Genomic DNA, 12,748 nt, shown 5'->3' with positions numbered 1-12,748 from the left:
CATTTTGAAACAATAGTAAGTTGGCACTTTTTGACTTTGGGAATCATGTATTAACTATATTGTTTACAGAGGAGGAGTTCCTGTACTGTGATAGATGCAAGCAGGGATATGCTGGGAATCTATGTCACAAGTGTTCTCCGGGTTATTTCCGTCATGGAACCTCAGACAGATGTAGACCATGTGCCTGCAGAGGGAACAGTGACAAATGCAATCCATATACAGGTAAGATTTATATATAAATCTCCATATTTGGTTTGGTTTGTTTTTTGTTTAAAGTCCTATTAACAGCCAGGGTCATTTAAGGACGTGCCAGGATGTGGAGGTGGAGGAAAGCCGGAGTACCCGGAGAAAAACCACCGGCCTGCGGTCAGTACCTGACAACTGCCCCACTTAGGTTTCGAACTCGCAACCCAGAGGTGGAGGGCTAGTGTTAAAGTGTCGGGACACCTTAACCACTTGGCCACCGCGGCCCCAAATCTCCATATAAGATGATATGTATCTGTAGTCAGATGAGAAGACATGTACAATCTGAGTATGTATGCATGTAACTATCTGTAACTCCAACATGTAAACAGGTAAGATTATATGTGCACCCTTTATACCTTTACACAGGTAAGATAATTATGTACAACCTGTTTACAGGTATTAAGACAATAATGTTCAACCTGTATGCTGTTAAAAATGTACAAACTATGTACAGGTAAAATGATATGAACAGCTAGTATACAGGTAAAATGATACATACACAAAGGATACAGTATTAATTAGAGATAATGTTTACAGACAATGTAAGGAAGGATAATCTTTGAAATAGAAAAGAAAAGAAAAACTTGTCATGTAATTTGATTTTAAAAAGGATTATTATTAATCAAAATGGTTTTTACTTTAGGAGAGTGCATTGACTGCCGACATAACACAACAGGATTTTCCTGCGATAAGTGTAAGAAAGACTATCAAGGGGATCCTGCTATTTTCAAAAACTGCACACACAAAGGTAAATACCAATAGATTAACTATGAGACGAGGATTAAATGCCAGCTTTATATAAATATTGAAGTGATGGTAATTTTTATTTTTTCTATATTATGTAGGCAAAAGTTATGTATTGTGTATTTGTTATCAATACTTTTATTATATCAGTTTAATGCTTTTACCTTATTGGTCATCAGAAGGACAAGGCAACACTCCATGATGTGTTGTCAAAGTGTAAAAGGAAAAAGAAAACTCCTGCTCTCTGATGTGTTGTCAAAGTGAAAAAGGGAAAAACCTGGTACATACTAATATGTTCAATACATATTTAAATCTTGATCTCGCCTCACCTGGTATTCCAAAATAAACTTTTCTGTTGGCCTTGTCTCCCATTATATAGACTACTCCTTTGATACCTGTTTCTAAACTTCTGCATGAGCTACAGAGCAAACATTGTAGTAAAACAGTTTAAATTTCATCTGTCATGTGTGTACTGATTAATATCAAGTATTGTAGGCATTTTAGTTATTGAAAATACTGGGTATATATAATTCTAATATAATTCTAATTGATCATTATACCCCCGCACAAAGTGGGGGGGGGGGGGGGGGGGGTATACTGGAATCAGGTTGTCTGTCCCTCCGTCCTTCCGTCTGTAGACACATTTTGTCCGGACAACTCCTCCTAAACCGATGGGCCAATTCCGATGAAACTTCACACAAATATCAATGATCATGTGTAGAGGTGCATGCCACTTTATTTTTCTCAAAATTATGGTTGCTATGGCAACTGGTCACTATAAACAGGTTTTCCGATAAGAACCAGAACTTTAAGTTTGTCCTGACAACTCCTCCTAAATGGAAGGGCTGATTTCAATGAAACTTCACACAAATATAGAGGACCATGTGTAGATGTGCATGCCACTTTCTTTTCTTTCAAAATTATGGTTGCTATGGCAACTGGTCACTATAAACAGGTTTTCTGATAAGAACCATAACTTTAAGTTTGTCCGGACAACTCCTCTTAAACTAAATGGCCAATTTCAATGAATCTTCACACAAATATAGAGGACCATGTGTAGATGTGCATGCCACTTTTTTTTTTTTTTTTTAATTATGGTTGCTTTGGCAACTGGTCACTATATTACTGGGTTATCTTAGTAAGCCTCTAATTAACAGTTCCAATTCACCATTGACTTGTGCAGATTGCGGGGGTATTAGTCAGCCATCCTGGCGACAGTTCTAGTTTGTATTAACTTTAAGGTAGGTAACAAATAAATCAAGTAAAATGCACAGAGATGATTAAGGTACTTAGAGGTCTATACATTTTTGTTTTATTTTTCTTTCTGGGGTAGATGACCTGAAGCCGAAGTCTCCTACTCACACTCTCGTGATTGCATTAGTGTGCGTAATAGTGGTCCTTGTCATCTTGGCGATCGTAGGAATAATCATTTACAGGAAATGGAAGGAACATCCAGCAGCTAAACCCTTCTGGACAGTTGAGCTTCAGGATGACCATGAAGGCGTCAATTTCAGTACCGTTCCTGAAGACGACCTTCAAAATCATGTTGAAGATATGAACTTCTATGAAAAACAAAAGTCCAAACGAGGGAAACAGAAATATTCTCCTCTTAGAGAAGATCTATAAATTTTTTTCTACCTGTCTGGAACAATATGATGAGGTACCTTACTGCCTCTCCTGAACTTATAATTAAACAGTAATCTAGTCAGCCTATCAGGTCCAACCACACTAAAGGAGGGAACCACATTTCATCCTTTCTCCTTGTCAATCTATGGATCACCTTGTCAGAGACATTCTTCGAGTAGTCTTTCATCTGTAACTGTCGGATTTCATCTGTGGATATTTTTTAGTTGGGTAAGCCAATACAACCAGAGTTATGGCCCTTAGTTAACTTTGTGTCATATTGTCTGGAGATATTGTGTACACTTTCAGGGTACATGCATATTTTTGTACACTGTATCTTCTTCCTTTGTTACTTTGTGTCTCTTTGGGTAGCTGAGTGTCTGCATTAATTATACATATATAGGTTGCCATTTAAAAAAATGATTTGGAAATATGACAAATTCTAAAATCTTGAAATATTTTTGTGTGAAAAAAGTCCACATATTTATTATTTTAAAATCAAATAATCTGATGATATCTTTATCATTTTATTCATTTTCAGTTTCTGGTCCAAGTTTTTAATTTAGAAAAAAACAATAAAACTTTTATTTGTTAAATTTACTCTTAACATGTGATGGTTGTATTCATTATCCTCTACTTCCTATAGGGTATGTACTCTATAAAGTATAATTTGTTGTATCATTTGTTATTTTATGGATATTTACTCTCTATCCTGTCTGATATCAGACACTGCAAGTTGGGTGCCATATCTAATTATGCAATTTGTGAAGAAATCTGCTAATTTTATTAAGCTTAGAAGTTCAATGAAAGTTATTCAGTTTTTTAAAGTAAATTGTTAGTTTATCCCTTTCATATTCCCGTCACTGCCTTTATGTGAGAATTTTTTTTAGAAATGTGACTTGGTAGCAAATGATTAAATTGGACAAACATTGCTGTTATAAAACTAATGGTTTTTGTACTATTAGGGTTCACACAGATTGCAGCTTTTATTTGAAGCGTTCTGTTTTTTGTATACAAAGTACTTAATAAGTTTGGAAGTTTACTTACAATTTGGATATAATAATCATATTGGTTATTTAATTTTATGTTGGTATATCAAAGACCTTTTGGAGTTAATCCTCCCTTTGGCAAGATTTTTGTTCACATCATTGTTATTGATAAGGTAAGAAAAGTATACCTGTTTATTTGTTCTTTATCGCTATAATAATAGGAATTAAGAAACAATTGGACACCATTATCTGTAATCCATAAAACTACCCTGTTGGGACCAAATGTCCTGTAATTGATGGAGTATGTTGTTTTTATTGGTTTTGATAATTATGATCACGGTTTTATATGTAATATAAGTTAGTCCTTTTATTCATTATCTGAAATCTGTTCAGTATTATCTATCTTTTCTGTTATACTGATGAATACTTCCTGTAATGTAAATGCTTATGTGTTATCTTAGACGGAAGACCACATTTTGGTTGTATTCTCTTACTACATATTGTAGTAGAATGATTATTGAATGTATATACATGTGAGAACTATACTATTAGTATGGCTACTGTATACTCCCAATTCTTACCGATTGTTGCTCCACTTTGCTTCACATCAACCTTTGGTTTCTCTGGAGTCTTCATCTTCATTCTGAATGGCCATTTGTTACATCTGATCCCTTTCATTTTGAAGGCCGATGACAAATTTTCTGCAACATTCTAGTTGGCTGATAGCCTATTTATTTGTCACATTCACATGCTGACCATATTGCCTAGTGCTTAATGTCACTGTGGCTCTCTTTTGAGAACATGTTAGTATGTGACTAAGATTAAGGTGATGGGTGTCATTATGATGCAGAAGATTTGGCTTTTCTCAAGGGTATTCTTGCTCCAAAGGGTCTCCCAAGGTCTTCAAAGGGTCTCCCAATGTCTTCAAAGGGTCTCCCAAGGCTTCCAAAGGGTCTTCCAAGGTCTTCAAAGGATCTCCCAAGGTCTTTTAATGGTCTCCAAATTAAAGGGTCTCCCAAGGTCTTCAAATGGTTTCCCAAGGTCTTTAAATGGTCTCTCAAGGTCTCCAAAGGGTCTCCCAAGGTCTTCAAAGTGTCTCTCAAGGTCTTCAAAGGGTCTCCCAAGGTCATCTAAAACGGTCTCCCAAGGTCTCCAAAGGATCTCTGTAAATCTGTATTTTGGTCATGATTTGCTCTTGGGTAACAGTTTCATTGACACCTTTGTATTCTCTAGCGTTTTTTCTACTATTCATGATTATATCTGTTCTTCCATTACAATGCTGCATGTTTGTGATACAGCTAATTTACTAGGTATATTAGAGATTTTGTTGCAGCTATTGTATATCAAATGTATAAATCCGATGTCATTGGGAAATATCAATGTCATCTGAGGAGGATTGTATATCTAGTGTCATTGGGAAATATCAATGTCATCTGAGGACATTATTTATCTAGTGTCATTGGGAAATATCAATGTCTTCTGAGGATGATTATATATCTAGTGTCATTAGGAAATATCAATGTCATCTGAGAAGGATTGTATATCTAGTGTCATTGGGAAATATCAATGTCATCTGAGGCATTATTTATCTAGTGTCATTAGGAAATATCAATGTCATCTGAGAAGGATTGTATATCTAGTGTCATTGGGAAATATCAGTGTCATCTGAGGCATTATTTATCTAGTGTCATTGGAAAATATCAATGTCATCTGAGACATTATATATCTAGTGTCATTTTGAAATATCAATGTCATCTGAGTCATTATTTATCTAGTGTCATTGGGAAATATCAATGTCATCTGAGACATTATTTATCTAGTGTCATTGGAAAATATCAATGTCATCTGAGACATAATATATCTAGTGTCATTTTGAAATATCAATGTCATCTGAGGCATTATTTATCTAGTGTCATTGGGAAATATCAATGTCATCTGAGGCATTATTTATCTAGTGTCATTGGGAAATATCAATGTCATCTGAGGAGGATTGTATATCTAGAGTCATTTGGAAATATCAATGTCATCTGAGACATTATATATCTAGTGTCATTTTGAAATATCAGTGACATCTGAGACATTATTTATCTAGTGTCATTGGGAAATATCAATGTCTTCTGAGGATGATTATATATCTAGTGTCATTGGGAAATATCAATGTCATCTGAGGCATTATTTATCTAGTGTCATTGGGAAATATCAATGTCATCTGAGGAGGATTGTATATCTAGTGTCATTGGGAAATATCAATGTCATCTGAGGCATTATTTATCTAGTGTCATTGGGAAATATCAATGTCATCAGAGGCAGATTGTATATCTAGTGTCATTGGGAAATATCAATGTCATCTGAGACATTATTTATCTAGTGTCGTGGACACATCAATGACATCGTAAGATGATTATACATATTTAGATATATAATGACATCTGGAAATACCAGTGACAAAGAAGGAATGTTACCTCAAGTTTCATTAGGAAGCATCAATGATGTCCAACAAAGATAATTTATCTAAAGACATTGAACCATTGTCAGTTGTAATTGTATGTTTTTTTAATGCTTGTATGATAGGATTTTGTTGTTTTTACCTGATATTTTAACTCAACTGTTCACTTGTGTTGGAATGTCATATTCCAGCTTGCGATTGTATTAATGTTATGATATCAACATGCTTGCATTATTTATTTTTTGTATGATAATGCTGTTTTACATGTAGATCAACTTGTATGTTTTGTACAAAACTGCACAGATATTGATGTTGTGTAAAGTATCATCCCCATAAATATTTGCCATGGTTGTCAGTTATCTAACTGGTAACTCAGACACTGCTGACAAAGAATACTAAATATCAAATTCCTTGACATATTTAACGTTATGATTCTTTTTGGTGGCAAACATATCAGTTTTGAAGATTTCAATTGATATAATCCTGTTTTTGCACCCCAAGAAAGCTTTCTGCACTTCAAATTTTTTTCTTTCAATTGGAGTATGATTTCTAAAAATTATATACATGTATATTAATTCCGTCCTATTTTGAATCATAGGGAAAATATCTGACACGATGTTTCTGTATAAATATAGAAAGATATAAAGTATATTAAAGCAGTTATCACTGACAGGAAATATATTCCAGTAGAAATTGGGGCTTTAGAATTATTTGTATTCCCTCTGCAGAAATAATTTTGTGTTATTCTAATATTCAAAATTTTTATATTTGATTATAAAGATTACGCAAACAAATGTAGATGTTCCACCATTTTTTTTCTCTTATCTGTTGTTTTTCTGCAATGTTCATCCAAAGCAGTCTAGTTGTATGTGACAGCTGTGTTTTCCAGTATGACTTTCTTCCAAGATGATGTGTTTTTATTTTAATAATATTGCGTAAACATAAAAATCAGTACAGACAGATAAATGTTAAGCAGAGGCATGGTATTGATGAAAATTTGAATATTGAAAACCAATATTGAGTCTTTTGAGTATTTTTGTTTTAGACTTTTTTATAGACTTTTATATTGGGTCGGTGAATTATTTTTTGTTTGTCAATCTTTTTTGACTTTGAAGAGTAGTATTTCATAAAAAAATGTATACCATATTACTTCTGTCTTAACCAAGGGCTAGACAAAATATTCTAGTACCTTCAAAATAAAGATGTTTTTTGTTTTTAATTCTAAATGGTAAGGTATTTATGTTATGCATTGTAGATATAAAAAGTTTCATGATTTTTGTTTGTTTACAATACATGTATATAGATACAATACATGATATATAGATAGGTTTATAAAGTAATAGGTACTTCATGTACTCACATTACAAACCAACAGTTATGTCTGGAATGTAAGCATTGTTAATTAGAATACTAAAAATCACATAGCAGATAAAGTATTGACCTATTACTTAAGTGACATATATCCTTTGATCTAGATCTTTTAAATTCATTTTAGCAGACTCCATGACCAACATTTGTATATAGCATTGAATTCATTGGCTGCCTGACATTCTATCATATACTTATATTTCTAAATTACTGCACAACTAAAGATTCAATGTTTATGAGAAAATTTCCTAAATACATCTAAAGAATGCTTCTTATCATAGGGATATTACCATGGTTACTTGAGAAAACTCCCTAAATACATCTAAAGGATGCTTCTTATCATAGGGATACCATGGTTACTTGTAAATACCAACAGCCAATTATAATATACCATAACATACCTGTTAAGTGTATTCGTAGAGCTGTTTCACAAATAAATGAAAGTAATAATGAAGAAAGAAAGTATCCCATGTGCAAATTATATAAAACTTTAAATACTTCAGAACATTTACCAGGCAATTTCCAGACAATTTTACATTCCATGTTTTTTTCCTAACACACTCATAATAAAAGTTTGCACGTACAGTATTATAAGTATAATGGAGGCCGGATAATGATACTGGTGAAGATGAAGATTTTTTTTCTTATTTTGTTGTACATTTTGCTACTGTTAGCTTAGTTTTTAAAATGTATTTAGGAAGCTGATGTAATTATATATCAAATAGATGTAAAAGAATAACAATCAATGTAGTAATAATATATTACATAGTTGAATGTAATGATGTAATGGATTTTCAATGATATAGCAGTTTGGTGTAGTGATATGTAACAGGAGAGGAGACAATTTAGCAGCCAGACCGGGGTTCGAACCCGGGACCTCCGAACACTAACCGGATGCTCTACCTGGCCGCTGCATTTTCTCCTCTCCTGTTACAGATACAACTGTTACAACAGATACAAATATGACCAAATATCAATATTATGTTTTTCAGTGTGAGGCACCAGTAAAAATATTTGTGTACACTGTAATACGAATGAAACTAAATATGTCTGATTTAAAAAAAAAAAAAATTCAATTTATTTATTTTTTAAATAAGAAAGAGCAGGAAATCAATGTCATTTAACGTTTTATTGTAATAAAATCAACTAATAAAAAACTTTGCCATTTTGAATGGGCTGCTGAATGCATTCAGCTTTTTCTGTTGTTACATCATTAGTTTTTGTTAAAAAAAACTGTAATAAAATGAGTGTTCTTTAAAATTGTACTGTATACAGCTGTATATATACCAATAGAATTGGCAAATTTCAGTGCATTAAATAGAAAACATCATTCTGATTGGTCAATACCAAAATTTGTATCATCACTTAGCCACTAAGTGATTCACTAACTGATGTAATAAAATTACAAATGTGTGTATTAGATAAAGTTATGTTTAGTTTTGTTTTTGGTGCTTGCTAAATTGTTGAGGTGTGTATAAGGGTTTGTGATCTCAGTTTTTTGCATAGTAAGTTTATGAATTACAAATGTAGTTATAACAAGGAGTTTTTGGAAATAAGTACAGAGAGAAATTATGCTAGACTGAAAACAAGGAAGGGCTGTTGTATATACTGTATATATATATTTGCCTTTTAAATGTAACTGTGAATATAAATATGTAATTGTATCTGGAAGAAATTCTTTCTTGTTCTGCCTGTATATTTAGTTTGCAACTGAATGCATCACAAGTGTTCATTTTTTGGATGTTTATACAATTTTCTTCACGATTTGGCATTATCTAAATATAGTTTTATTCATTTTTTTGATAAACAGTGTTGTTAGTGATATGGAAGCTTGAAAAAAAATTCTCGCTTAAACTGGTTTGGTGGTTTCAGAGGTTGACATGTATGTAAAAATTATAATTGTTAAGCATTTCAGTAAGCTTGTTTAATTTCAAAACAAGGGAATTTCTTAACCAATTATATAGCAATGACATAATTTTGTTTTCACAAAAAATGCAAAAAGAAAAAGACTAGTCATTTTAAAGCATGTGTTCACACAGACAGATGTAGCATCTTAAGTTGATGAAACACTAAGTATTTTCAAAATTTGTTGTCCAGAAAATCTAAAACAATGTCACATGTACAAAATATTGCTTTGTATTATACCCTATGTAACTGTTGATATATTTTATACAACAAACATTTAGGAAAACTTGTCGGGCTGGAGGTGTTTAATTCTGGTAGATATACAGGAGATTACACATCTCTCAATCGTTTGAATACGATTATGACCACAATGTATCATTTAATTGTAGATACCATGGTATATTATCTTTTATATCAGATGTAAGTGGCTATCTTTTAAACTGACGCTCTGACAATATGACAATATTTACTTACCTTTATATCTCACCTGCCAGAAGAACAAATAAATGTTTTTTTTTCACTGTCAACATTTCATGTTTAGCAATGGCCAAATTCCCAGAACAATTGAATTGGTTGAAGAAAGGTAAATATCTAATTGGTTCAGATGAAGTGTACATGGCATATTTTAGATAAATGATTTTTTTAAACAGATGATATCACTGTCTGCCTGCAAGATGAATTTATGTATAAAATATGTTAGAAACTATAGTACCATGGTATCCCTGATAGTGTTATACATGTATTTTATTAGCCTACCATCTCATGATGTGGGCTGTTCAAATCGCCTTTCGTACGTGGCCTTCCTGTCGTCCGTCTATACAACTCATAAAGGACTGAATGGATCTTTCTTAAATTTTATTTGAAGATTCCCCATGATCCCTAACTGTACATATTGAATTTAGATACTGATAAAAATCAAAAAGGTCAAGAAACGGCCATTTTAAATTTGACAAGTTTAGCAAAGTTTGTTATTGCTATTTCTCAGAAAGGGCAGTATGGATCTATCTGACATACCTCTAGGTTCCCCATAATCCCTAGTTGTGTATAATTATTTTGAAACTGAATAGAAACAAACTGGTCGACAGATTGCTATTTTAAATTTTGACAGGTTGAAGTTTGTTATCGCTAATTCTAAGGAAATTTTTCATGCATATTTCTCAAATTTCACTTATAGGTTCCGCTTGATCTGTAGTGGTGCATGTTTCATTTTGAGACTGATCTAATAGCGAACAGACGGACATTTTAAATTTTGAATGTTGAAGATTGATATTGCTATCGATTCTCAGAAAGTTCATGGACTCTTACTCAAATTTCACCCGTAAGTTCCCTTTGGTCCTTAGTTGTGCATGTTCCAATTTTGAGATTAATGGGGAAAAAAGATGGCCGAAAGGTGGCCATTGTGAATTTTGACAGTTGAAGTTTATTATCATTATTTGACATAAGCATTGCATGGATCTTTCTTACATTGTGTTTATAAGATCCCCTTGGCCCCTAGTTCAGTATACATGTACATTGTACTCCATTTAGAAAATGATTGGAAAATAAGATAGCCAACAGACAGAAATTAAAGTTATCACTGTTTCTCAAAGTTCTTTATGGATATTTCTTGAATTTCATTGATCTAATTATATTCCGCTTGTTTTAGTTTTCTAAGGGAGTTAATAAGGAAGCATTCTCAGATTTGATATTTAGGTTTGTCTTGTTTTCAAATGAATAAGAAGAAGGTAAAAGTAGAGAAAAAAAATCAGTCTTACAGAGATCTAGTAAAGATCACTGATGGTGGGTGTCAGGATCCCTCTGGGATCTCGTTTGAAATGTCATATGTATGTTGTTTGTTGCTTCATTGTGGTGTCAAGTAAATCGTCCATATTTGTTAAAATGCACTGTGTCTTTCATGGATTTTAATTATGGCCTGTACATACATATGTTGTTATGTTCAAAGAATATTAATCTTGCCTTCCAAAATCATGTATAACACATATCTTACCTGAATGACGTTTAAAGAAGTTCGCTGATATATAATTGTTTGAGAAAGTGTTAAGGAAAAATCAATAGAATTATTTTCTGAGATAATAACACCAAAAATACTAAAGCTGCATATATACCTTCACGGACAAAAAGTTGTAAATAGAGAGATGTTTTCTAATTTGTTTATTACATTATAAATGGTTAATTAGCAGTGGTAGGATGTGTGCTCACAGTGCCTTCCTTGTAAAAATGTAAATTCAGTCTGTATTTTGTATTTCTGATGTGTAAGTTATGCTTTTTGATATGCAGATAAGCAAAATAAACAAATCGTAATATACCAAAGTGTGTGGTTATTTTGATGTTTGGATTATGGTATGAGAGACGCATTTGAGAACATGTATTTGAAAGGTTGATTTACTATAAACTTATTTCATCGGGGTTCGTGGTGATTCGCTTATTGGCCTAGTTATTATTATATATATATATTTTTTTTTCTGCAGGACAAATGATATATTCATCTCTACAACATTAATCTTTTGATTGAATGAATGTACTCTTAACGCTTCAGCAAACGAGTTGGGTATGCATCTTTTAGTACCAAACAATCTATACCATTTAGTGCTCGAGTATCTTAACGCTATTTTCAATCAACTAAAACCGTGAGTGTGTTAATAGATCAAATGTACGGTTTAATACTACAGGTGTATGTATAATGCTGATAGGCAGAATGTACCTTTTAGTGCTATAGTTGTATGTATAAAGCTAATAGGTCAAAAGTACTGTTTAGTGTTACACTGCTATGTATTACGGTAATAGGTCAAATGTCACGTCTCCCTTTATCCGTCATAAAGTCATAAAATAACCACAAGAATGTATTTCCATGTGGGCGTCAAAATCTGATAATGTTTGAACTTCAACCCCTATTCAAATCGAACTATATGTGATCACATGACCGGCGACAGAAAGAGCAAATCCATGCGTCCCCTCAACATAAGCAATGTGTATACCATTTCTTTTCGTTTGGTCGACCAAAACTAAAACGTGACTATAATTCTCTCTAGAAACTGATCACATGACCTTTGATCTGAGGGCAATCTTGTGTGATCCTTCCACACGAGCAAATTATGTACCATATAAAACATGACTGACCCATGTCATGATGAAAGTAAATAGATCACATAATCATTGACCCATGGAACTGAAAAGCATTCCCGTGGAACCGCTTTACACAAACAACTTGTTTACCACATATATGGTCTCAATCAGCTAATGAGAGTAGGCGATGTTGCACGTAAGGGTTACGTTTTAAGGAGTAGTCGTAAGGTGATGCTGTCACCCCGGCGTCCCACTCCAAAACTTTAAAGTTTTTGGGGTAAGTTTTTGGAAAGCTTGTAAGTCCAAAAGTATCCACCTCATGCCCTTCTAATTTGGTCTATATATTCATTGGAGGTCTAGGGGA

At 33.0% G+C, this 12,748-nt stretch overlaps 1 protein-coding gene across 1 annotated transcript; it reads left to right on the top strand.

The window, feature by feature from the left end:
* Positions 1–69: 69 nt before the first annotated feature.
* LOC117319781 (multiple epidermal growth factor-like domains protein 9) lies at positions 70–3,090 on the top strand (the record flags this gene model as incomplete). The annotated part of the gene is made up of 3 exons (XM_033874527.1): positions 70–222; positions 890–994; positions 2,324–3,090. Coding segments are annotated over 3 exons (551 nt in total), but the record flags the coding sequence as incomplete, so codon positions are not given.
* Between the last annotated feature and the right edge of the window lie 9,658 nt (positions 3,091–12,748).

The sequence above is a fragment of the Pecten maximus genome, unplaced genomic scaffold (genome assembly GCF_902652985.1).
Source record: "Pecten maximus unplaced genomic scaffold, xPecMax1.1, whole genome shotgun sequence".
NCBI lineage: Eukaryota > Metazoa > Mollusca > Bivalvia > Pectinida > Pectinidae > Pecten > Pecten maximus.
This window is presented reverse-complemented; position numbering and strand designations above follow the sequence as displayed.